Genomic DNA, 27,100 nt, shown 5'->3' with positions numbered 1-27,100 from the left:
TCCAGATAATTTCTTTCTATTTTTTAGTAGAGATGGGGTCTTGCTCTTGCTCAGGCTGGTCTTGAACTCCTGACGTTGAGCGATCCACCTGCCTTGGCCTCCCAGAGTGCTAGGATTACAGGCGTGAGCCACCACGCCTGGCCTGCCTGTAGTTTTTGATTATGCAAGTTTCAGGCCTTACAAAATCTTGTTCCATCTATGAGGATGTTCGCTGGTGGTCTCTCTCTGTAGGGCATCCTCAATCCACCCTGAATCCTGGCTGACTTGTTCATCTCTTAGACTCAGCTCCAGCAACCTCTTAAGAAACATCCAACATTGTTAGGTTCCTTCACTCATCCAACACATAGTTATTGAGTGCTTATATGATGCCAGGTGCTGTTCTAGGTGCTGGAGAAAGCAGTGCATAAAAATAGGGATATTGTTACCCTTATAATCTAGCTGGGTGAAGGTTAGGTTTATTCTAGTGGGTTAGATGCCACTCCTGGGTTCCCCACTGCTAGCATTGATTCTGCTTTGATTTTTCACACATCTGCCTTCCCTTTGACTGTGAGCTCTCTGTGACAGAGACTGTCTCCTTTCTATCTTGTTGTCCCAAAGACCTGGCACAGCACGTAGGGACTGGCTCAGTAAATACCGGTGGAGAGAAGGAATACATAACTGCTAAAAGCATTTGTGCGTGGGGAAGGGAGGCAGCTGTTAATTTCCTGTGCCCTCCCTACTTATAGGAAAATGAGATCCTTCCTACAAATTTGACAACTTCAAGAAATCCTTGGTGGGAGTATGTAGTGAGAGTCGTGTGCAAGAGGGCAGTGCAGGAAGGCTCGTGTAGCCCACGCTCATTAACACATGGCCTCAGAAGCCCCTTCCTTGTTGTAGGCTGCCATGCCTCCATCCCCAGTGACAGTGCTGGTGTTCCTGTTGGCAACATTGAGAAGCATCCTGAAAATGGCCTAGGTTTTTTTTCGAGACAGAGTCTTGCTCTGTTGCCTGGGCTAGAGTGCTGTGGCGTCAGCCTACCTCACAGCAATCTCAAACTCCTGGGCTTAAGCAATCTTTCTGCCTCAGCCTCCCAAGTAGCTGGGACTACAGGAATGCATTACTATGCCTGGCTAATTTTTTTCTATATATTTTTAGTTGTCTAGCTAATTTCTTTCTATTTTTAGTAGAGACAGAGTCTCACTCTTGCTCAGGCTGGTCTTGAACTCCTGACCTTGAGTGATCCTCCCGCCTCGGCCTCCCAGAGTACTAGGATTATAGGCATGAGCTGGCGCACCCGGCCATTGAAAATGGACTAGGTTTTTGAAGGATTTTTGTCTCAGTCTGTCAAGTAGCTTTTATAACCATGCAGATAAATCAAGGAAGTCCTAAATTCTTTATAGGCAGAAATGAAGAATTTCTCATTTCTTAAAATAGAGTGCTCCAAGAATTGCCATTTCCTTAGTTTGCTATTTCAAGAAATGGCATTCAGCATTTCAGCTCATGTTAACATTTAATCACCAGAGACACAAGGGCGAGAAATGACTAGAAAGTTCACCAGAAGCTATCATGTCTGGAGGAGGAGCAATGAAATTATTCTTTGCTCTTTTGAGTTTAGCTCTTCTCATGGTTTTTGAGGCTTTGTGCATGTTTGGCCAAAATAGAACTCATTTTGTGGGCCAACGCTCTCCAGGTCTGTTGGATTCCAGAGGAATCTCATTTTCCTGGCTCTGAGAAGATTCCCTGCTTCTGATTGCCTTTTGATCTGGAATTTCAATTTGCATGATGTTGGGCTGCCAGACCCACAGCAGTAGATGGTGTGGGAGGGAGGGAGTTCAGAAAGCCTACAGGAGAGGTTAATGGGTAGGGCAGTGTGGGATCCTGCTCTCTGGCATCCGTGAGAGCTGTAGGGGAGTGTGCTCGCTGGAGGTTCTCTGTGCTGCCGACCGCCATGCTCAGTGGGTGGGAAGTGGCTAGGCACCCATATCAGGGGCTAACCTGTGCCCATGTTGCCCCTCGAGATGAGGAGCTCTTTCTCCCCGGCCATTCTGATCACAGGGCCCTTGCCCCAGGTCATTCCTGGGGTCTCCTCCTTGGAAGCCCAGGTTTTGCATCTTTGTTATGAAACTGTCTGTGGGTCCTGGGCCTCCTAGACTTGCTAGCTGAGCTTGCCTTCCTCTTTTCCCCTGGGTAAGTGCCACATAATCTCCTGTGAGCAGTGTCTACCTTCTCTCTCCGTCCGGATCCCAGATCCTGCTACTGTCAGGGAGCCGCCCCAGTGGAGTGGATCAGAAGTGCTTCTCTGGACACCTGGTGTGTACAACCCAACTCTGGTTCTACTCAGTCCTCCTGGACACGACTGCAGCAATACTCAATACAGCCGACGATATAAGCAGTTCTTTGCGTTTTCTTTGGGTTGAAGAATTTTTTGAATTTCAGTGTCATCTCTGTTATACAGTTTTCTCTATGTTGGGTCATTATTTTCTCTTTGTGCCTGTCCCTGCCATTGTTGTTTGTTGTTTCTTATGTTCCTGGAGGGTCAAGGAAAGTTTTTATAAACAGATTGGTAAAAATGAAAGTGGAGCATTCACTCAAAACAAAAAAAAATCTTAAAAAAAACCCCTGTCATACAAGCAACATATATAACAATAATAATAGCTGCATTTATTATGTGCTTACAGTTTGCCGGGCTCTGCTTTGTATGTGCATTAACTCAGTTGAGCTCAGCTGCATGGTGACTGCACAGCTCGACTTTCCTGACCATTGTCCTGTCCTGCCTTCCATTGGGTCCACATTCCTGTGGTGCACATGGCCCTATCTGGGCAGGTTTTTTTTTTTGAGACAGGGTCTCACTGTGTTGCCCGGGCTAGAGTGCCGTGGCATCATCCTAGCTCACAGCAACCTCAAACTCCTGGGCTCAAGCGATCCTCCTGCCTCAGCCTCCCGAGTAGCTGGGACTACAGGCATGCGCCACCATGCCCGGCTAATTTTTTTTCTATTTTTAGTTGTTTGGCTAATTTCTTTCTATTACAGGCAGAGACAGAGTCTCGCTCTTGCTCCAGCTGGTTTCGAACTCCTGAGCTGAAACAATCCGCCTGCCTCGGCCTCCCAGAGAGCTAGGATTACAGGCATGAGCCACCGCGCCCGGCCTGGGCAGGTTTTTTGAGAGACAAAACTTATGGAACTTTGGGGGCCTTCTTTAAGGAAAATAATTCAAAATTTGGAAAACAAAGTTGGGCATGAAAGTATTTATTTATAGTTTGAGAAGAAATCACAACAAATTACAAATTTTAAAAAGCTAATCCAAACCATAAGCACCAGAAATCCAGAGAAACAACACATTTTGTCAATGAACCTCTTGATGTAGCTCTATAGTACTTTTTTCCCTGCATTTTTTGGCTTCATATTCTTTTATCACCTGTTGATATGATCATGATTTTTTATCATGATTTTTTAAATCACGAGAATAGATCATTAGTCTTTTCCTTGACATGATTAGTCAAAATTTGTATTTTATTATTGAGAGTTTAGGACAGTTTCTTCTAATTTCACAACATCTGGCAATGTCATAGGAATTTTTAGGATTGGAAAAACTTCTATTAGGTTTCTTTTGTATGATTTTAGGGCATTATTGGTTTGTGCAATGACTAATCTTATATACCCCCACGTAGCTCTGGGGTCACGCACCTTAAGGAATACCTGTATTGCTATATGGCCTCTTGTCCTGCACCTCTGTGTCATGACATTGGGTGGACACAGTGGATGTGTTCCTGGAAATCTTCCTGAGCCAAGATATCTAGCAACAATTGAGCTATACGTGACCTGCCTGGAGAGGGGCTGTGCAAGTGAGGGCCACAAGCTCTATGAGTGTCATGGTAAATGTGTCTCAGGGTCCTGGGCTGGATGCCCAGGGCACACAGGGCTAACAAGACCCTGCCCTGTCACAAGGCACTGATAGTGGGGAGGAGATAAGGGTTCACAGGTCACTGCAACTCAAGGCCAAATGAGATACATCCCAAGGACTGCTAGTAACTAAGGATGCAGCAGCAAGGGAGGGAAAGGCTGCCTCTTAGTAGGTTGAGGGCGGTGGTGCCCAGTTATATGGCAAAGAACTGTAGACCTTGTGGCTAGAGCAGCTCTGCTCTAACTTTTTTTTGCTGTATTTGCTTTGTGCATATGTTTTGTTTTTAGAGGAAGGATTCTGCTGCTATTAGCCTGAGGGGCTATAGGACTGGGACAGGTGTAGAGGTGGGAGGGGCATGTCTTCCCCGTAGATGAGGTGACAGGAGCAGGGTCAGGTCAGGAGCAGGGAGCACAGCATTGCCTCTGAGCTGGGCCCAGGAGCTTAGTGATGTGCCGTTAGAACCCTTGCATCTGCCCAGGTAAGGAGGACTCCATTGCCAGGGTAGGGAGTTCAAACCTTTGCCCACCTGAAGAATTCTCACTCTCGTGCCCTTGAAGCCTCCCTTCCTTAGCAAGGTGAGGAAGCTTCACAGTCCAGGCTGGGCAGTTGGCCCCTTCTTTGCTCTGCACATAACTTCACACTGAGTTAAATGTTTGCAAGCCTGGCTCTCCCACTAGCCCAGGGCTTCCAAAACTCAGTTGCACGTGGCCATTTTCCGTGGAATTACAACCCTCCTCCCAAAACTGTGTATAGAATTATAGAAAGTAATGTGGACATATATTTTGCAGGGGAAGAAAACCTAGATTCTTAAAGGGATCTGTCACCTCAAGAAGGTTGTTAGCTCAGCAGTGGACGTGTCCCTTGTTCCTCTCTGAATCTAAAAATTCTAACACGGTTCCTGGGGCATCATTGTTGACCACGGGTTCTTCAGAATCCCCTGCAGAACTTACTCAAACACAAGTAGCTGGTCCCAGCCCTTGCAGTTTCTGACTCAGCTCTGGGTGAGGGCCTCGGAATTTACTAGTTCCCAGGTGAAGCTGAACCACCTATTCCCGAGAACCCACTCTTCGAACCACTGAGGTAGACTATGTGTGGACTGAATGTACATGGCCCTCCCCCTTTCTGATTTCACAAGCAACCTCAGGAGTTAGCCAGCCCCTGCCATGCTTAGGGAAACAGCACATGGTGGTTCTGGTGGCCTCGGAGCAGCTCCACCCACCACTGTGGTCGATTTGGGTCATTATGGCTTTCTTTTAAAGATAGGAAATGAGGAAGTTCACCCTCGGAGCTCTGTCACCGGGGGAAGGATTGAATTTCAGCATGCTGCGCTGGCTTTAAACCAATCTGTGTGCCAGATCTGTGCTTGGCCTTCTGCACCAGGAGTGGGGGACTGGCAGTCTGGTAATTAGCCTACGTCATTTTGCTGTTACTGTGACGTTCCTGCTACGAGTCTTGCTGCGGGCCAATCTATTCCCTACCCTAAGAGGGCTGTCCCTGCTCCCAGCACCTGGAAAAGCTTAGTGGAGCTGAAGTACAGTGAACAGCTGTAACCAGTGACTCATCAGTTTCAGGAGGAGTAGAAAATATGCGATTATACTCTTTGCCACAATTTAGTAGATGCAGTGGTGTGCCTTCCCAGAAACCTACCTCCAAGTCTCTCAAGCCCCTCCCTTCTGCCATTTATTCTCGTATCTTCTTTTTCTTCTCCTCTCCTCTCCTCAACAGAGTCTCAATCTTGTCGCCCCAGCTAGAGTGCAGTGGCATCATCATAGCTCACTGCAACCTCAAACTCCTGGGCTCAAGTGATCCTCCTGCCTCAGCCTGCCTAGTGCATGGGACTACAGGTGCACGCCACCATGCCTGGCTGATTTTTTTATTTTTTGTTGAGACAGGATCTTGCTCTTGCTCAGGTTGGTCTCTAACCAACGGTCTCAAGTGATTCTTCCACCTCAGCCTTCCAAAGTGTTAGTATTACAGGCGTGAGCCACCTCGCCCAGGCTGTCTTCTTTTTCTGTCTTCATTTTCCTCCCTGTGTTGCCCCGTCCCTGCTTCCCCCACCCAGGGGTCTGTCTCTTTCGCCTCCTGTTCCCCTGCAGCTCCTTCTGGTCCCTTCTCCCTCCCGTCCCTTACCAATCTCCCTCCTCCAGCCTTTCTCCTATGGTAGTTTCTTCCCCGCTTCAAAGGCCATGTGTAGAAGGGAGGCATTGTGCCAGATATTTGTATTTGATGCAAGAGCTTTTTGACTTGTTCTTAATTTAGGCAGCAGGTGAGCCACTCTCAGGTGACCTCTTTTCCCTGGAGTCATTCTTGTCCTGGAAGTCTTCCCTGCAGCTGCTGAAGACCTCTGCCCAATCAGGCAGCTAGGAGTTCCTTCATTAAGTGACCTTTGTTAGGTTTTGTGCAAGTTTCAGATTCTCACAGTCCTTGATACTTCTTGACCCTCCATGAGGATCAGTTCCATGGGCTTTCCGGGTTAACGTGCATCGTCCGTCTTCAACAGAAATGCTGTCTTATCAGCTCTCTTTCACACTTACTGAGATTGAGCATTAGTGAGTGCAGACTGTTAGAAGAGCAGCTCAGGATGGGAGAAGAGTTTTGTTGGGTAGAAGACTGTGTCCTGATCCAGTCCTGCTGGATACCTCGGGCGGTTAGCTCACCCCGTGATCCTCAGTGTCCAGCCTCAATTGTTGAATGGATTAAGGTGTTGAGTGAAAACACCTTGAAAGTTACACTTTGACACATAAAAGCAAGTTAATACTAATATCCACAACATTAAATTCTGTCATTGGCTACCTCCAAGATAGCCTTTAGGGGAAATCAGTAATTTATCTAATTTATCCTCAGTGTGTGAAATAGCAAAAACTGACCTATGAATATTTTTATTATTAAACCTTTTAAGCAACCAAGTTTAGTCAAATAGACAAGAAGTAATCATTAAATACATTTAAGGGTTATAAACATATTGTCTGTATCAGCCCAGAGGTAGGAATTGAACATGGAAAATTAACATAAAGAATTATTAAATTAATGAAAAGGGATTAATTGCTGGGGGCTAAAGACAACTTTAAAGCATGAGTCAGCAAACTATGTCCTTGGGCCAAATCTGGCTGTTGCTTGTTTCTGTGAATAAAGTTTTATTGTAACATTGCCATGCCCTTTGGTTACTTTCAGGCCTGTTGGAGAGTGTGGCTGTGGCTTAATGGGATGGTGGTGAAGCTTGCTGAGGGTGCCACAGGCTGGAGCAGGTGGCCAGGGAACCACCCAAAGGGTAGCAGTGGGGCTCCTTGGAGGGTATACCCCTGGATGTCCCCGAGAAGGCCTTCCTGCTGCCATGCTGTAGGAGCAAAGCCAAGAAAAGCCCAAACCAAAAAACATTGGCACCTAGGAAAAGCCCTTTCTCGGCAGCACCCTCCACGGTCAGGGCTCACCTTGTGTCTCTGCCTTGGGACAAACAGTCTGAGTGAGCATTGACCTTACTTGGAGGGAGTGGAGCTGAGTGCCCTTAGGAAGGGGAAGGAGGATGGTTCCAGCTGAGCAGTCAGCCCTGCCCAGCGTGTGCCTATGCCTGTGCCTGGGCTGTCGCAAAGGAACAGCCTCCCTGCCCCTGCTAATGTGGCAGACACCATGTAAGCCCGGGGAGACGGTGGTGCCTATCTCATTCTGACCTCTTTATGATGGGATTTATGACAGCTGTGTGCATATTTGGGTTTTATTAGGAATATGGGCATGGTTCCTAAGGAAAATGTCGTTAATCATCCATTCGTTTTGCCAGTAAGCAGTTATTCACTGGTTCCCACATGCGTTGTGGCAAAACAGAAATAAAGGAGTGAATCACTTTTTAAAAATTGAATTAAAATATTTTGGAAATATTTTTATTTTCTGGGGCAATTCTTTAAAAATAATTATTACTTTGTTTAAATCTCTTTTTGCCTTTTGTGAATGTAAAAACATTTTAACATTACAAATGTTTTATAGGAATTACCTATACTTTCACTATTAAATATTAGATTTTCACTATATAGCTTTAATTTTTTTGATTTTGCGTATTTTTAGTCCCTGTCTATAGCACATATTTTACTTAATTATAATAATTGTGCACTTGTTTAGGTATTGCTTTTTTTCATAGCATGTCAAAACATCTTTGTAGAGTCCAGTTAAATCAAGTCATTGAAATTAAATATGAGCATTTGTACATACATTAGGCAGACCTAGCTGACTGCCGCATCAGACAACTCTGGAATCTCAGTGGCTGAACACAGTAGATGTTTCAGTTCTTGCTCACGGGGTATTTCATGCCTGTTTTAAGCAGGCAGCATTCTGCAGGGTAATTCGGGATCCAGACTCCTTCTGTCTTAGGGCTCCATCCTCTCCTCAGGCCTCCCAGTCCACTGCTGGGTCCTGTGTGCGTGGCTGGCAGAGGGCAGTAGCGGGAGAGAACACATGGAAGTAGGGGAGGGTCAGGTGAGGCAGTGGCTACATCCTTTCTGCTCAAATGCCATTGTTAGAAGACCGTCACTCAACCATGGGGAGGCGGGGAAATGACATCTCTCTGTACTGGGAAGAAAAGGAGACAGGTTTTGGGAACATATAGCAGCTTTAGTCGCAGTTGCCAATGTAGATGCCACATACCAGATGTCTTTAATATAGGTGCTGTATATAAATTGTCATTTTAAATATATATAGCATTTATTGAGATTATATATTAGATGATTTTTTAATTAATAGTTTCAAAAATAATCTTGTAACTATTGATATAATTGTCTTAGTTACTTCTGATAACACCCTATATATATGTATGTGTGTGTGTGTGTGTGTGTGTGTGTGTGTGTATGTGCCTATTTTGGCATTTGGCATACTGTCCTATAGTTGAATATGTATCTTTATCCCCAACCTAGTCCAGTTGGTGCTTTACATGCGTAAAGTGATCCATAAACACCGTGGCAATGACAGACAATAGATAAAAGAGATTTTAACCAGAAAGACTAACTTTGGAAATAGCTGGAAAAGGCATGTTATTTTTTCTTTCCCTACTTCCTACCTTTTTCTTTTACTCAGTGTGTGTTACTGATGGACACCCCCAGCTCCTAGAGTTCACCTACAAGCCTAGGTTAAGTAGTACCTTTTCCCCTCTCCCATGCTTGCCTGATTTTGGCCCATCTCATTCTTTTTCTATGTTTAGATACTACACATTGTAAGTGTAGATATTTTGGGATAGACAGGGATATTTTGAGACCTAGAGAAGGTTTTGTGAAGCCTTATATGAAATAATGAGTACTGTGGATGCATTTAGGCCCTGGGCCAAGAAGGGATGGTATCATGGCTGGAGCTGTTCTGGGCATCCAGCCTTGACTGCCAGGCCATGGCTGGACCCCTAATCAGGGTAGCTCAGGCAGACCCTAAGCCTTGGAAGGGGACAGATATAGTCAGGGGTGACCAGAGAAATGACTGGAAGCTCCACCAGAATGCAGAGCTTCTTTTGTGCTTAAATTATTGAATATGTATCACTCTGTATATACAGGGTACCATGAAGCATCTTTTGTCCCTTTGAAAACAACTTTTATTTGTATTTCTGTCTGTTTCTGATATCAAAACTAGCATACTGTAATTGTGGAAAATACAAAACATAGAGTAGAATGTATTAAGCTCTTTCATCTTAGGAAATTGCATTTGTTTATAAGAATGTCTCACTTACCTTTTTGCCTTCCAGGCAAAGCCAAAGCTAATTGAGCCACTAGACTATGAAAATGTCATTGTGCAGAAGAAGACTCAGATCCTGAATGACTGCTTAAGGGAGATGCTGCTCTTCCCTTATGATGACTTTCAGGTAAATAACTTTACATTTCTGTCAATAGAACCATGTACTCGGGCTTCACAAATAAGTGTTTTTCTATTTATCGAGTTATTATTCGGTTAATTTGTGATTTTTAAAAGATGAAAATAAGATGTTATTTAAGAGAGAAAAGTTATGTCATATTCTTCCAAGCATTCCTTCATGAACTGATAATTTTTAATGGTATTAACTTTGCATATTAATGATATATGTGCAAAATATGTGTGTGTTTTATCGAGAATAAAAAAGTGCTACACTCTGGGCTGATTTAGTGGATAGTTGCCTCTTATGTTGTAGGACATTTGTTTAGATTTAAATTTTGATTTAGATATATTGGACATACACCTTAGGGTCTTAAGGCTGGGCTTTGCTGGGGAGCAGTGGAGGTTTTTGTCATGCAGTCTCCTAGGATGGTATTTTGAGAGCCTGCCCTGAGAGGCCATCAACTGTGTGTGGGCTCCCAGTGGAGGGTTTGCCAGGAGTGTCATGACATCACTCTCTGGTATAACGTAGGTGCTCTTCCTTGAAGGAATGTGGAGGATTCAGCACAGCTCCTGCTGTGAGCCGCTCTCCAGTTGGAAGCTTGAAGTCTCTCAGGCAGTGGCCTGTGGCTAAGTAACCAAGGAGAAGCTTTGAGGCTATTGAGGAGTGAGAATAACATTCTTCCTCCAGGAAACCCAGTGGTGATAGATGCCTGACAACCTAGAATGACCTCGGTCCTTTTGGAGGTTCTGGTTACTTCCCTTGGTCTCCTGGGACCAATCTTGTCTCTTCCTTCTTCTCTACCTCAGTGCTCTTAACCTGGGCACTTCTCTACGTGATGCTGTTTCCATCCAAACTCTGTCTTCTGTGAACTGATCTGCCTTATTTTTTAAGCTTTACTGATTCTTTGTTGTTTAATTCAAAAAGTATTTTATACTTATACAAAAAAATAAATGACAGATTAAATATTGAAATAATTGACATTAAAATCTCCTCCCCACCTTCTTTCTAATCGCACTCCTAAGAACATAACCTACTCCATATGGTTCTGTGTGTACTGAATTGTCTTTAGAAACTTCCATGTTAATAACAGTTATAATCCTTGAAGTTTTTTTTCCCTATCAAATTTAAGAGACTCCAGTTTATAACAGAGGTGAGACTTTCCACAGATGTTCACTTTAATTTGTTAGAGTTATGTGGGCAGAAAAATTATTCTTTATCCCTTTCCTGAAAAAAAGGAATGCCATGGGAATGAAATTGACCATACTGTGATATTGCTGCCAGTGTATGTTGCACTGGTAAATGGGTTCAGATCATACCAGAAAATACCCTTCTTTGAAAATTTCATTATATGAATAGACTACACAGTAAAGGACAAATAAATGGGAACCTCAGAATAATACCCTTTGCCTGTGATTTGGCAACAAATGAGAAACAAAATCAGATGATTGTAAATTTTACTCCATGTTGACAAGTTTTTCCTGTACTAGTCTCTGAGGAAGCTAAAGGTTATTTCAGGTTTCTGTGAGCATGAAGTATATGTTCTTCTTGGTAGTAATTAGAGCAACAAAGTTGCTTTGTTTTGTTTTTTTGAGTTTGCGACCTAGAATGTAAAGTTGAATTTGCAGACCTGAGATAAAATTGCTTAAGAAACAAACCAAATAAATAAGATACAGATAATTTAATATCACTTTTTATCCCTGGACAGGATACCTGGATTTTAAGCAGTTGTAAAATCAGACAATTGAAACTGAGAAAACCTTTGTCCCTTTTGCCTGTAAATAACTACTTCTCCTTCTCTAGTGGCATCAGGCATGTGTATCCTAGGAAAGGCCAAGAATGAATGAGCAAGTGTTATTTTCTGTTTGGGAGAAGTTTTCCAAAGATTAAGGAGCTTGAATTAAAGCTTTGATCCCTATTGTAGGAATTGTGATGGGCCCCAGTTGAGTTTGGGTAGAATTATTTGTTTTCTTATAGATTCCCACTCTCTCATCTGGTAAAGCCATTTACACTGTGCTTTCTTTCTAAATTTTCTTGGTGATGTTATCAGCTGTCTAATTAGCTGGATGAGTAAAAGGTCTTAGCAATGCCAAGACCTTTTCCTTCTCCAACAGAGTCCTTCTCTGTTTTCTTACAATAAGAACAGAATTAGCATTTTTTTAATAATTAGAGGCAGAGGGAACGAATTAGATCAGCAGAAAATATTTTATTTCATACGGAAAAATGATAGCAAGTAGGTTAGGAAATGGGTCAAATAGTGAGCAAAATGCATGCTGAGGGGGGATTTACTGCACTTAAATATTTAAGTGTGGTTGGCGATGATGCATTTGTACATTTCTCAAGCAAGGCACTTGTTGATCTTGAGCCCTTATTGGTAGGGTCCTAAGAACAGCTGAACGTTCTCTGAAAATGAGTTGTATAGAAAAAAGATTTGTTGGTTGCATGTTCACCTAAGGATGGGAGAAGAGTGTTTAAAATAAAAAGAAGAAAGAGAGAGAGAGGGGAAGTAAATGTAGATTTAAAAAAATCAAAACAATAGTTCCCAACTCTCAGAGTATTTATGAAGTCAAGTATTATCTGCCATGGCCAGGGATAGGAATGCCACAGGAAATACAGCCATCACTGGCTGATGGCACTTCTTTTTTCAGGCTCAGACCCTAGTGCCTGGGGATCTGTCTTTGCCTTCGCATTGTTGTTATTCTTGCCAGCAGCGTCTTCTCTTCTCAATCTGTCTTACTCTTTAGAGGTCACTTGAAATCTCACACCCTCTGAGGCTATTTAAGTCCTCGGGGACTTGTTTTCCCATTCTCTTAATTCCTCTACTACTCCCTGTCTACGCTGGATACGTTAACACGTCAGTACGTTGTCTCGGTCCCTTACTAAGTGCTTTGTGCTTTTGTGTTCAGGTGTCACCCCGCGCTGTGGTCCTGAAGAGCGCTCAGCGCTGGGTTGACGCCTCTGTCCACATACCTTCGTGCACACATAATCCCTAGTGCACTGGGCACTGGGGTTGAATACCTGCCACTACATTACAAATTGATAAAATTATTATGAGTGTTAGGTTATTTTTCTTTGATTCCTGAAGTAAATATTAAATACCATGTGGCACACGTGGAAGTCCTGGTGACTTAGATTTGTAAAAATGCTTGCCAGATCAATGATTTGGTTTGGTGGAAACTAGATCATTTCTGAAATTAAAAAATGCAGGGGAAACATGGTCTGAAAAGGAGTATATTTTCCAGTGATTAATGAACCTTTACTGTTAAAGTTTTGTGGCCTTACCAAGTTTACTTGGCATAAGTCTGAGAACTTACTTTTCCATGAGCAAAATTTTAGGTAAACTTTAATAGGCAATTAGACAGAGGGGATAACCTTTAGATTAATGTTTTATATCAAGAAATGTAAGTTGACTGGCTGCTTGAGAAATGGCAAAGCTTTGTAAAACTAGAAGTAATACCTTTCCAGCCAGAGACAGAATCTGGGGTGGGGGCTGACCATTGATTTCCAATCACAATTCTCCTTCAAGCGGAAGTCCTTTACCAGGTGATTCTGTTGGTGGTGATATTCTTAACTGTTGCGATGAATCCACTGAGTCTTCATCTGGCTTTTAAGCTCCTTGTATCCTGACTTGTTACACAACTTACTAATGTTCGTGCCATTATGTAAAGTGGTAGAATATGAAAACGGTAGTAAAGGATGTTGGGAGGCAATTTATGGATACTATTCATATTTCATAAAAATTAGACTTTGGTGTCTGGTATAAACAAGGGATAGCATTTGTGTGGAAGGATAAAAAGAGCATGTTGTATCCACTTCTGGGTATATGCCCAAAAGACTTGGAAGCAGGGACTAAAGAGACACTATGTTCATGGCAGCATTATTCACAATAGTCAAAAGGTAGAAGCATCCTGACAAAGGGATGCTTCTGACAAAAGGTGATGCATCCTGACAAAAGGATAAACAAAATGTGGTATTTACATACAACAGAATATTATTCGGCCTTAGAAGGGGGAAGGAACTCCTGTCACATGTTAAAATATGGATGGACCTTGAGGACATTATGCTTAGTGGAATAAGCCAGTTACAAAAGGGCAAATACTGTATGATTCTGCTTATCTGAAGTCCCTAAAGTAATCAAATCCAGAGAGACAGAAAGTAGAATGGTGGTTGCCAGGGGCTAGAGGAGAAGGAATGGGAAGTGAGTGTTTAATGGGTACAGAGATTCAGTGTGGGAAGATGAAAAGAGTCCTGGGGATGGATGGTGGTGATGGTTGAACAGTGAAAACGCACTTATTGCCAATGAACTGTACACTTAAAAATGGTTAATATGCTAAATTTTATGTTTTGTATGTTTTGCCACAATTAAAAAGAGTGTGCCATTATAGGATCTCTGTGCTATATTTATGGATGCAAAACTGTTGTCTTAGAACTAAGTGCAAAGTCAGGGTGAGGAGTGATTCCTCAGGTGCTTTTTCTACTGATATTCATGGTGTATTATCAATATCAGTGTCTTAGAAGGAAAATTTAAAAGGAAGGATGGAAATACAGAGCAAAGATTATTAAAAATTGACAATCCTAGAAATTTTCCTTTTTGGAGATGTTTAGATACAGGAGAATCCTAGAGTGTTCTCAGCATTGTATAGAAAAATGTGGTTACTCCATTTCCCTTTCAATAACATCCTGATTTTTATTTTTCCTCTGGTTCTTTTCCTCTTCTACTTACATGAGACTGATAATGATCTACAAACCACTGGCCTGGAGAGGAAGCCAAGCCCTGCTACTTACAAAGGCCTGGAAGTCACTGATCTCATTTCCCATCTGTCCTTTTGAAAAGAAAATATTTTTTTTCACGGTGTTTTGTCCTCACTTTTTTATTATATGCTGCCAAAAAACAAAAAACAAAAAAACCTCAATACTTTGTTTTTGTCTTTTTATTGAAAAGTGTTCTTTTTATAAATTCCTCGAAATTTTTATCAATCATAATTCGGTGGCCAGCAATGTAACTTTCCGTGAACATTGTGGTTTCTGGGATATTAATTCATGTCTAGGATTGGACCTACCTAAAAAATCTGGATAAAGAATATTTCTGAATTGACATTGGTCAGACCTTCAGGCGATGAGAATGGTAGTTCTAGTTCAAGTAATGCCTTTTACAGAAAATAGTGACCAATAAGTTTTTTTATTATCGAATATTTCTTAAAAAGAGAAGCTTCCTTTTCAGATGGCACTGATCAGCTGAGTTGAAGAGTATATTTATTTAACTTATATTTATACTACTTGTGAAAGGGCTCAGCTTCATGACATGCTTGGGACTATAAATATAAGATGGGGTCTCTGCTTTCAAATTGCTTAAAACTTAGGAGAGGAGATAAAGGCATGTATTAATATTAATAATAAGCAGGAGACTGTGACCAATGTCATTACATAAATCAAGCCCAGTAGAAATCTATTTTAGGAATATTAGGTTTGAGAGCTTAGTGGGACATCCAGGTGCTAGCAGCTCTTTCAGTGGTTGGAAATGCATAGTCCAGCCTAAGAGAGGTGAGGGTTAAAGAGGAAGATCTGGACTCACCCACAGAAATGTGAGGCAGAAACCAAATGGGACCTGACAGGGGCTCCATGGGGCCTCAAGTTTGAGGGAGTACCTTCTGGGAGGTGGGGAGCAGAGATAGAAAGTTAGGACAAGAACTGGGAAATGGTGGGGTCCAGGCAGCAAGGGAGAGTTTGAAGAAGGAAGGCAGAGAGGGCAATCTTGTTCCACTGCTGGGGAGGTCCAGAAAGGGCAGTAGAGTTGGTAACTAGCCAAGGCTAAAAAGTGAATGAAGAGACAGAGGTTAGAGTAAAGTAGGAGAGGGAAGGAATCCTAGTGGCTCAGTGCAATGACAAGGTCTATGAGAGAGGTTTTATCAGGATTGGGAAAACACAAGAATGAGCTAAGGAGGGAAGCCCAGGAACGGAGAAGAGATTAAAGATATGGAATAATATGGGGTGTGTTTTGAAGCAAGGCTCTTTAGGGGGTATCTATGGGGATGGAATTAAGGGTCTTTGAGGGAGGAGTTTAGGAAGGAGAGATACTGCTAGCTCTACACAGCAAGGAAAGGATTGTATATTGAGAAATTTAGAGGTGAATTGAGTGGAGGGAGCTCATATCAGGTTGGCTGGGGGCAGGTGCAGCTTGGGAGGGTGAGGAGGGTTTGGAAGGCAGGCTGTGGGGAATGGAACTGGAGGCGGGTAATAGCGAGTGTCATCGGCTAGTTCTCCCATTGCTGTGACCCTTGTCTGTCCCCTCTGGCCTGGATTAATGCAAGAGCCCTCTCAGGTCTTCTGGGTCCTGTCCTTGCCCCTTCTAGTCTGTTCTAATAGAGGAGCCAGAGTGATTGTTTAAAAAATTCCTGTGTTCAGAGTCCCTCAGTGAAGGCCTGACACGGGCCCAAGGGTCTCCCCCAGCCCGCTTCCTTGTTCACTCCAGCCACGCTGGCCTTCTCAGGGTCCTCTGTCCCTCCAGGCAGTCACTTTAGGACCTCTCCTCTGCCCCTATGTTCTTTACCCAGCTGCCTCTCACCTCCTGCAAGCCTTTCTCCACATCTTACCTTCTCGGTGAGGCCTTGCCAACTGCTACACCTCCAGCCCCCTGTGGCATTCCTAATCCTCTTTGCCTTGCTCTGATTTATTTCTTTCCTTCCTTCTCATGGCAGCCCCTAACATTTGTATGTCTTCCAGTTTATTCATGCCAACTCCAGGAGGCAGGGATCTTAGTTTTTAAGCACATAGAACACATGGCATGGGGCAGATATTCAATAAATACTTGTTGAATTAAACAAACAAATGAATTACCAACCAAGAGTGGGCTCCTCTCACCTAAGATTTCGATGAAAACAATTAGCCTTGTTGGAAACATCAACAACCTGGGAATAGAGAAGAGAAAACAAAGGATGGATGGGGGTTATGGTGGCAAGGTCGGGGGAGAGTGAGGGACCTGAAGTCCTACACTGACCTCCTCTGGAGTCGAGGCTGGGTAGACGTTGGACTGGGAAAAGAAGACACAAGAGGACCCGGAGGCTGAAAGGAGCAAAATGCCCAGAGTGGGGTACTTGGAGGGATTCCTAGTGACACCCAAAGAAGGGACATTTCAGTGCTGAAAGCACACTGGTGAGATGTTTGGTTGACAACATGGACCATGGCAGAGTGACTTTGGATGGCTCATGGATACGATGAATCTGTGGAACAAAGCATTAAATGGTCGGGTAGAAATTCAGAAAATTAGTAGATGTAAAAATATTGCTCCCAACTATTAGAGCTACTAAACGTAAATGATATATAAAATTGAATTGAAATAACTAAGTTAAAGATAGAGCTCAAGTAGCTATTTTGAACAGTTAATCTAAGCTTGAGATGCATTCCTAGGCCTCTTGAAGATAAATGTTACAACCTTTTTTTCTTATTTGAAATATATTAGGAAAAGAAAGTGACTTAGGAACATTTAGAATTATCATTACTTTAGCTGTTTTGTTTGTTCTTTAATTTGTTTAACTAAAACCGTCTTGCTTAGCTCACCAAACTTCAAGAAATATCAGCACTGGACTGTACCAATTCAGTGTTATTTTCCTAAATTGAAGGAAAAAGTGTTGAGGGTGAAAATTGCTTCTAAAAAAATCCAACTTTTATGCTAGAATCCAGATGAGCAACCACAAAAATATATTGAGGACCCTCAATTAACTTTGTGTTTGTGCCATCCTTTCTAAATGCAGGTGGTAGTCATATAGGGTAGGAGGACCATCCAGCCATGACCTAAAGTTAGGTTCAGCTGATGTGGCAGCCAAGGTGGGTTCCCCCATCTTCCTCAATGATCCACGAGTATCCCTCTGGAGCCTCACACTCTTTTACAATGATGTAAGGGCCGTTGTGTCCCCATGCTCCATGGCATATGACCCTAGGGGAAACGATTGAAAATATTATGCTGGGGGTGGAGCATTCATACGGAACACAGTGTGACAGTGCCCTTAGGACCTGTGGTGCCTCCTGCTAAAACAGAGTAAAAGATTAGCATGTTGATTTTCATGTTTACAAAACATTTTATCATTTTCTTCATATTTTTCCCTTGCTGAGAAAAGTAGCTTTTTCTTTCATGTAGTGGACACTGTATGACATGATTTTTGTTCCATGCAGTGCTTAGGAAAACTTAGGATCATGTGGGGAGTTGAGATTAACTACATAAATAACTAGATGAAATAGAGCACACATGTGTAAAATACCACCTGTATAAATGAAGTAAATCTAAGATTTTATTCTCTTATCGTGTAGAATGAAAGATATTGATGAACCAGGTAGTCCACCATTGTATGTTTGTATTCCCCATGTCAGGTCACATTCTTCTTTTTTTAAAAAAATAACGTTTATCTCACATTTAAAAATCGGTGAGAGAGAATGGTTAAAGTTTTACAACTGGTAGAATTGGAGAAATGCAGGCATACTAACAAGGCTTAGAAGGACAGTTTTATCTATGTGATTAATGTATATGTCTTAGGATATTAAAAGTGACCAACAGGCGTGGATAGAGGAAGATTTCAACTAAGGATGATATCTTAAATCAGGGGTAGCTTAAGCAGAGATTTATGAGGGATATTCTATATATATAGCATTCATTACATATCCTTCTTTATTATAATTATTTGTAACTATGGGACTGATTATTGTTTTCTGCCTAAATAGAAAATAACATCTCCAAGAGAATAAAAAAACCACAGTTCCTTTTATTATAAACCATAGTTTTTTGAAAATCCATCTTTGCATTTGCAAGATCCTACAGCAGTGTTTTATCCACTTAAAACATATTGCACAAATGGATGGATTTGAGATCCTAGCACCAGCTGCCTTTGAGGTCATATCTCTAGGTGGCAAATCATGGGATTAGAAGAGAGGAAGACACAATATATTTGCATGCAAAACCAAACCAAACCCAAAACCAAGAATCCTTAAAGGAAATGGAAATCCAGATTTGGGCCTCAGAATTATCAAATACTATTTGACATCAAACCAGGCACAAAATATTTATGGTTCCTGCAACGTAAAATGGTCCTGCTATGTCTGTTTCTCTGCCTTTTTCTATCAAGCTTGCCTGAAAGAACCTGAATAATATGGACTGTGTCCTGCATGGGTTTGAGCAGCCTTCAGTCAGCAGCACCCTTGAGTGTGTGCATGAGATCCAAGGAGGACAAATTCAGGAAGTTCAGCAAAGTCTCCTAATGTCAGAAGTCCTTGAATCAGATTGCCTTCCCCATCTGCTTAGCATTTCATCTGCAGTGCGTAATCTCTGCTCCACTGTGTTTGAAATAAGACTTTGGATGACAGCCCAGGGGCTAAAACGCTGCTCTGACAAGACGAGCATGGTGCTGATAAACTCACAGAGATATTTGAGTGAAATTATTCTCAGTGCATAAGTGAAACCTTACACACTAGTTAAGGGTGTCACCGAGGGAGCGTGCCTGTCTACGGCAAGTCCTGACGGAAGGTTCACTGGTGTGTCGGGATATATAAATAGAGTCGTGTGCCACATAATGACCTGTAGGTCAACGACAGACCACATATAAGATAGTGGTCCCATAAAATTATAATACTGTATTTTTAATGTGCGTTTTCCATGTTTAGATATGCCTAGATACACAAATACTCGCCTTTGTGTCATAGTTACTTTCAGCATTCAGTACGGTAAGATGCTGAACTGGTTTGTAGCTTAGGAGCAATAGGCTATACCGGACAGCCCAGGTGTATAGTAGGTTATCCCGTCTAGGTTTATGTCAGTACACTGTGTGATGTTGGCACAGTGATGAAATTGCCTGAGGACACATTCCTCTGAACACGTTCCCATTGTTAAGTGTCACGTGACTATAATAGACCTGTTTCAACTTGAAACATATTCACTGTGCTAGGTGTTCAACACAAAAGTATGGTTCTTTTAACAACTAAAATTGCATTCTAAAGAAAGACAACCAGAGACATATACAGATGACTGGGAAACAAAAGAAACTACACTTGCTTACACCTCCCTCAAGGTAATGTTATTGAATGGAATGCAAATGAAAGGGACAGTGGGTGCTCTGGACATTAGAGGTAGTGGTGGGACCCAAGATTTAGTCATATGTCCATGGGAATTTTAGCCCCAGGTCTGTCTCTTACTGCTGTGGTCCTTTGGTAAGTGATAAACCTTCCTAAAACTTATTTTTCTTAATCTATAATTCAGGGGTGACATTTGCCCTAAAATTTTGATTCCCATAGATGTGTGAGAACCCATAGAGATACCACCATCCAGGAGAGCTCTTTGCACACTCTTGCTGGTGCCCTGCAGATGGTGTGGAGGGAGCTGGGTTACTAGGAAGGCTAAACAGCCTCTCTACTCCTCCCTGGTGACATCGTTTTATTTTCGAAGGTGTCAGTTTTTAGTTGCAGAGTGATGTGATGTGGAGCAAGCTGAATCCCTTACTGATCGGGAAGCCAGACTTGTCACCTGGGCCCTGAATAACCACAGGGCCATTCCTGGCTTTCTGGGAACCTCTCTTGTCCTCAGTTGTGCAGTAGTACTTAGGAAGTGATTTAAAACTTCTTTGTACAACCAAATCAAACCAAAAGCGCACTTAATTGATGAGTCTACTCGTTAAGGGTTCTGGACATTTAAGTTACTGCTTTTGAACAGACAATTATGTGGTGTATGATTTGGGGGATTTGAGAAGGTAGCAGAATGAAATTTTTATAACTTCCAAAGGTCTACTGAAATATAACTTGTTAGGACAAAGGACATTATTTGCTGACAGAAGCTCCCTGAAGTCTCACCAGGTGCTGAGACATTGCCTCATTTGGAACCCCCTGTGATCTCACAACTAAATTATACAATCCCGTTTTAAAATCCCAAGCTAACACATAACTTGTGTCAGGTGTTATGCTGGGTATTGGAGACGCAAAGATGAATAACATGGTCAGATTCTCAAGTCTAGTAGGAGATGCAGACATGTTTTGGAGTAATTTCAGCAGACTGGCATGCGTGCTAATCGAGGGCCGTGAGCTGCAGGAGCCCTGAGGTCAGTGTGGGCAACTCTGCAGCCAGCCGGAGGGGCCTGGTGCGTTAAGGAATCAGAAATATTCCATGTTGCTGGAGGGTTGGAGAAGGGCAGAAGAAGGGTCTAGAAAAGATGATACAGTCGGTCATGAAAGGTCTTAGGTCGTGCTGAGGAGTTTGGATTTTGTTCTGGTGGCAGTGAGGAGTCATTGAAAGAATTTAAGCTGAGGCATGATGCTATCAGATGGGAGTTTTAGCGAGATGACTGGCAGCTGTGCGGAGAGTAGATAAGAGGGATGACAGATGGAAGGTGGGTGTACCGGTTAGGGCACTGCACTGTGGTTTATGTGTACCGCTCTGAAAGTCATTGACATCTGGCAGAGTGAAGGATAAGCATTGTTGAGGGAACAGAAAGGCAGTAAATGTGGAAGCTCGGGGACCCTGCGGGAGCCAGTGAACAGGAGCAGTTAAAGGCAGAGAGACCCCCCCTCTCCGCCCCCCGCCCTCCAAGAGGGTGGGTTTGTAGCCTCTTTGTCAGGGGAGGCCAGGCTGAGAAAGTCCATGAGAAATGTACATTTCTGTGTCCATATGAAGCCCAGCCCTTGTAATGTTTTAATTCGTTCCTTGGGAGTTGTCTTTCATTAAATCCCTCCCAGAAACCTATGTGGAATTCCTCCTCCAGACCTTTGTCTTGTCCTATACTTTGCTCATTTTTCTAATTATTAGCAAATTAAACATTGAGACTCCTCAGGCAACTGATTCCCTGAAAATGGAATTTGTGTGACGTTAATAGAACACCGTGGGTTAGCTGCCAGGACATGAACCACGAGGTGAAATGTGGGGAACGCCCTGTGTGAATTTTAGTTTCCAGCCTAGCTTGGTACTGAATCCTCTCAAAAAGCAAGTCATATGCTCTGAAACAAATGCATCTGCCAGACACTTGGAAGGGTTCCATCACTGCTGTGCTCAATAAGTCGCAGCAAAGTTCCCAGTGTTGTCTAATAGTAATGTTTAATACCGCGCCAGATACAAGACATTTAATGTACAGACCAGTGCAACCAAGTGGGGTTTCCAGCAGACATCAAAGGGATGTAGCTCTACAGAGATGTGAGCACCATGCAGTTTGGCTCAGGCCTGGAGACAAGGGAAGGAGCGACTGGGAGCCATCCATCTAACAGGGAGTCGTTTGAAATAAGAGATAACTTTAGAACATTGACGTGGACCGTATCCATTTGGCCCAGCTGAGCACAATAGAAGTTCAGCCTAGGGTTTACTCACTCACTGGAGGAGGCCGGCCAGGCCTAGGAGCACCAGCCTGAAGAGCCCCATCTCGCTCCCACCTCTTGGGCTTTGCTTTTTGGCTGTGTCCACATCACTCCCTATCCCGAGCTCTGCACCCCCCACCCCACGCCCACCCCAAGAGCTGCCCTTCCTGTGGCAGACTAAAGTACTACGTCTCTGACAAATGCATAATGTCCTCAGAGGTTTGAAGGGATAGTTCTACTAAGTAGATGAAAACAAACACAAAAATAAACACAAGTATGGGATGCTTTATGTAAGATTATACAGAGGGGAGGTATTGACTGCTCCACATTTTAGCCCAAGGGTAGGTTGGAATTAAAGGGGCTCGAGGCCTGGTGGGCTTCTCTGTCCGGCAGGTGGTCAGTGTGGGCCCCGGGTCCTCTTCTCTCTGCCTTTGGGTCATCCCCCATCCTCAGAGTAGCCCGTCTTAGAGGCAGGACCCCAGGTACCTAGAAGTGCTCCTTGAGCTGGGCATGTCTGCAGTCCTGAGCTCACTAACCATTGCCTCCCCCTCTTCTGACTCAGTGTCTCCACTGCGCTCTGTGGCCCTGCCTGTCCTTGGGGTTGTCTCCTGAGGAGTTCTGAGGAGGGGGGACGCTGCTGTATCCTCTCGATTTCTAACTGCCTCAAAGCCCACATTCACAGTTTGGGCTGTCTGTCTGATGTTTGTTTTTCTGTCTGAGGGAGGACACTCCGGCTTTCTGCTCTTTTGAACAGTAGAGATGTGGAGACACTTTGTCACTGGGCCCAGCTGCTGGCTCAGGTTACAGCCCACCCACTTCTCTGGGATATTGTCTTTAGCTCATTGTTCTTATGGCCCCAGGGGAAGGGTGGGCCCATTGTTTCAGTCTTTTAATTAAAATCTTATAAAATAAAATATGATATTTTAAATACCCAGTGGATATGCATACTTCCCGCCAGGAATTAGAGGGTTGTTTTGTTATAATTTAACAGTCATTATAAAATGATTAGTAAAAAAATCCAGTGCTATACAAGTTGAGAGGGTTAGCAAAATAAAGTCTTTGTTAATACTCACTTTTATATTTATTTAAATCTACATGGTGAATCTTCTCTCCTTTTAATTCAACAATTCCTTCCATAAAGAAAAATAATTGGGGTAATACAACTATAAATCAAAGCAAATATAGTACTCATCTATTTTTTTTTCCTTGATGTCTTTTTTGTGTTATTTTCTCACAAAGCAATTCCCAGCACTCAGATCAGCTATTTGAGAGGAATAGACTTAGAATTCCGTGCTCACAGAACTGTGGAATTTTTAAACCAGAAAGGAAGCCTAGTGGTCTAGAAGACCTTTATCTTATGGATGTGGAAAGTTCAAACTTCCCTTAAGATTACACAGCTAATTAGAGGCAGAGCTCATATAAGGACTCGGATTTCTTGGCTCCCAACTCAAAAGTCTTTCCAATATCACTTCTCAAATTCTTTCATCAGAAGTTTAATGAAATGATTCTCTTCACATTTCTTGTGGTTGGAAACATGAGCTTTTCAGTATCCCCAGCTTCAGTGGGCTCAGGGTCTGGTGTTGGCTGCCACTGGTGGAGGCCAGACAGAGCCCTGGCCTGGGTGGGACCAGGAATTTAGTTAGTAGAGAGGGATTCTGAGTTTAAGCTGAAGTTGCAGCAGGTGACCCAGTGTTTGGAGGGAATCATTTCAAGTGAGAGGAAAAAAAATTGTTTTAATAAAAAGGATCTATTTGAAATTTATCATTCCAAACTAGTCTTGGAGACAGTTATAAATTTTAGTCTTTGTCTTTGAGTGTGGGGGTGACTCTGTACTTTTTCAACTCATTCCATTAAAAAAATAGGCTCATAAAAATTGACTCGGGGTTCTCAGGTGTCCGTGCATCCTCATGCTTTTCTGTTCTTTTCAATTACACCTGTGATTTTGTGGAACTCCTCCTAAGAGTCCTATCCATATTTAGCCAAGGTAACTAAGGATTTCTGGGTGTCAGAGACTACCAGTGTTTAACCTAAGTAACGGCACTGACTGAAAAGAATTTAGACGCTGTTATAATAGCTAGGAGAGGGCTTTTATTTTTCAGTTGTGTTTTGTGCTATGAGATTTCTATCCCAATAGTTCTCTGAGACGCTAACAATATTTAGGTTTGATTTTCAGATCCATATCGCATTTCATGGTGTGAAATGTTTCCTCCCCTCCCCTTTTCAAATGTATAGCTTTCTTAGCACAATGGAAATAATTTATTTCCAAATATAGGAATGAGACTAGTATACTTTTTATGTCCAGCTTGATGATAACTTATATAAAGTGGATTCGGACCCATCTTTTAGCAAGAATATGATTTTAACTGATAGAAAAGTAGAAAAGAAAGCTACAGCCATGAAAAAGAAAATATAGCTCATTGTTGAGAAGGGCTTTAGTGCTGCTCTTTGAGCGTAAATCTCTTGGTATTGACTTGGGCTCTGCTATAAGCTAGATAAATAAAAGTACAGAAATTTAATGTGAATCAGTTTGGCACAAAGTAGATTATTATCTGAATGTGACTTTTAATACACAAAATCTATGGAGAAATCAAAATAGAGCCTTCACTTATGCTATACTCTTCCCTTGTCAATTTCTATAATGGACCAGAGAACTTTTTGTAATAATAGAAAAAAACGTATATGCAAGTAATGGGTGGTTGTTGGTAGGTTCTTATTTCTGTCTCCATTGGCTGTTTTATTCATTCATTATTGAAACATTTATTGAGTACTTAGCACAGAGATACAGATAGATATGTCATCTGTCCTCAAAAAAAATGGCAATCAGGTAGGGGAAAGAAAGGCAAGTGCTTGCAGGAGAGTTTTGGATAATGGGGCCAGGGATCGACTAGCTTTTCAGACAGGTCTCAGCGGGGTGGTTTATGAGGTTACCCTGGTTCAGGATCAGCTCTGAGGATCTAGGATTAGGATTTGATCTGTATGACCAGAGTGTTTCAGCTTCAGGAGAGCTGACTCATAGCAGCCAACTCCACAAGAGAACGAGCCAGAATACCATTTTATTAATGTACATTGGGAACTGAAATTAACAAGCAGATCAGAATGCCTTCATTGGCGGTACACTTTCTCTCTGTGGGAAATTCTAAATGGGAAACATTTGTAAACAAGTGGCTTGGTGAGTCTCTACGCAGAGCAGGGGCAGTGAGTGGGAAGACCTTGACAGCTGGTGGCATCAAATGGTGGCTGTCCCATTGGTGCCAAGTCCAGTAGTCCCCAGGGCCAGCCTTTCCTTTTGAATAGTAGTGGAGACACTGACAAAATGGCTTCAGCAATAAGAGCCCTGTTCTTTCTAGTGGCACATTCTTATCCCAGGTGTGGGGTTTTAGTATTGTTTAATTCGAGATTAGTCAGAGTTCTAGGCAGTTTTTCCTTTGACTGAAGACATATTTTTAGTTCTAGGATGTAATGAATTTTTTTTTTTTGCAAAGAGTTAATCTCACTTTTTATTTCTTTATTTTGTTCTTTGAACTTCCCAATGGTAAGCTTATCTCCAAATTTCTCTTCCTTTTATCCTAAATGCACCTGGTGCTCATCCTTTACAATTTATCTTAAGCATCTCTCCCTCAGTGTGCCCTTTCTTGATGTCCTCCTGTCCGTCCTGTAGGATTTAGACTCCACTACTCTTTTCTGTCATACCACTCTGTGCATCTTTGTTCTTTTTTGTATACCTTCTGTAGTACTTATCACACTGTAATAATTTATTTCCTTATCATCCTCTTTCATCAGACTATAAGCTTTGTAAGAACAGCAACTACATTTTATTAAAATTTGTGTTTCTAGTTGTTAGTGCAGTGTCTGGTAGAAGACAGGGACCCAGTAAAGGTTTGGATGGATGGATGGATAGATGGATGGATGAAGTAATGGCTATGCTGAGACCTTAGATGATCAGTAGAGTGTTTTTCATGAAGAAAAGACACTGAAGACTACTCTTAAGATCCAAGGGGTTTACTCTGTCTTACTTGACCTCTTTCAGGGCTTTGACCAAGTGGAAGGGTGATTATGGAAACCAGCTTGCAGCATGGTATCTCTCCTCACTGCTTCTGTCCTAACTCTGTGCTGTAACTAGTATTTGAAATCCATTTTTGTGAAGATGGCAGTATTCTTCAGTTCTCTAATTTGGAGCTATTCCTAGTCTCTTACAATCTTGTTTCAGTTATCTATTGTTGAGTAACAAATCATCCCAAAACCTAGTAACCTAAGACAATAATTTATTATTTCTCACAATTCCAAAATCTGGTTAAGGCTCAACTAGGTGGTTCATGTGTTTTACTTGCTGTCTGTGAGGGTGGAATGTCCAAGATGACTTCTTCACTCACATTGTGGTGTACCTCACCTGGGATGACTGGGACTGGGAGTGGGGGCTGGTAGGGCCTCTTTCTTTGTATATGTGGCTTCTCCATGTGGCTAGCTTGTACTTCCTCTCATCACAGTGGTCTCAGGGTAATAGAACTTTTTCTATGGCAGTTGACTTCCAAGAAGGAGGAAGTGGAAGTGGCCAGTTTTCACAAAGGCTAGGTTTGGAACTAATGGACCATCCCTTCCACCCCATCTTACTGATCAAAGCCAGCCCAAATGCAAGGGAAGGGTAAATAGACTCCATCTTTTGGTGTAACCAGCAGTATGCATATATAAAGAAGGATGGCAGCCACCCTTGAGATTATCTAAAACAGATCTAAGATAGTTCAAGAAATGCACATAAAAAATAGCTGGATGTGTACTAAAGAAACATATATAATTTATTTGGATGAAATGTCAGGGAGAAAATGGTATTTGGTCAGAAAACTAAGCTTTGTCAAAATCAAAGTTAGGAATTGATTAGTAATGATAAATGTGTAAAACTAATTTTGAAATTACAAACATCATACTATCTTATCTGTTAAAACTCAGGTCTCGGCCGGGCGCGGTGGCTCACGCCTGTAGTCCTAGTACTCTGGGAGGCCGAGGCGGGTGGATCGCTCAAGGTCAGGCGTTTGAGACCAGCCTGAGCAAGAGCAAGACCCCGTCTCTACTAAAAAATAGAAAGAAATGATCTGGACAACTAA

At 42.5% G+C, this 27,100-nt stretch overlaps 1 protein-coding gene across 1 annotated transcript in view; it reads left to right on the top strand.

The window, feature by feature from the left end:
• DOCK9 (dedicator of cytokinesis 9) overlaps positions 1 to 27,100 on the top strand; it is a 310,670-nt gene that overhangs the window by 136,093 nt on the left and 147,477 nt on the right. The window contains exon 2 of the mRNA XM_012644431.1: positions 9,588 to 9,704. Coding sequence (XP_012499885.1) covers positions 9,588 to 9,704 — 117 coding nt within the window. The remainder of the gene's footprint in view (positions 1 to 9,587; positions 9,705 to 27,100) is intronic.

The sequence above is a fragment of the Propithecus coquereli genome, unplaced genomic scaffold (assembly GCF_000956105.1).
Source record: "Propithecus coquereli isolate 6110/MARCELLA unplaced genomic scaffold, Pcoq_1.0 Scaffold212, whole genome shotgun sequence".
NCBI lineage: Eukaryota > Metazoa > Chordata > Mammalia > Primates > Indriidae > Propithecus > Propithecus coquereli.
The sequence above is the reverse complement of the archived record's forward strand: the minus strand, read 5'-3'. Positions and strand labels throughout refer to the sequence as shown.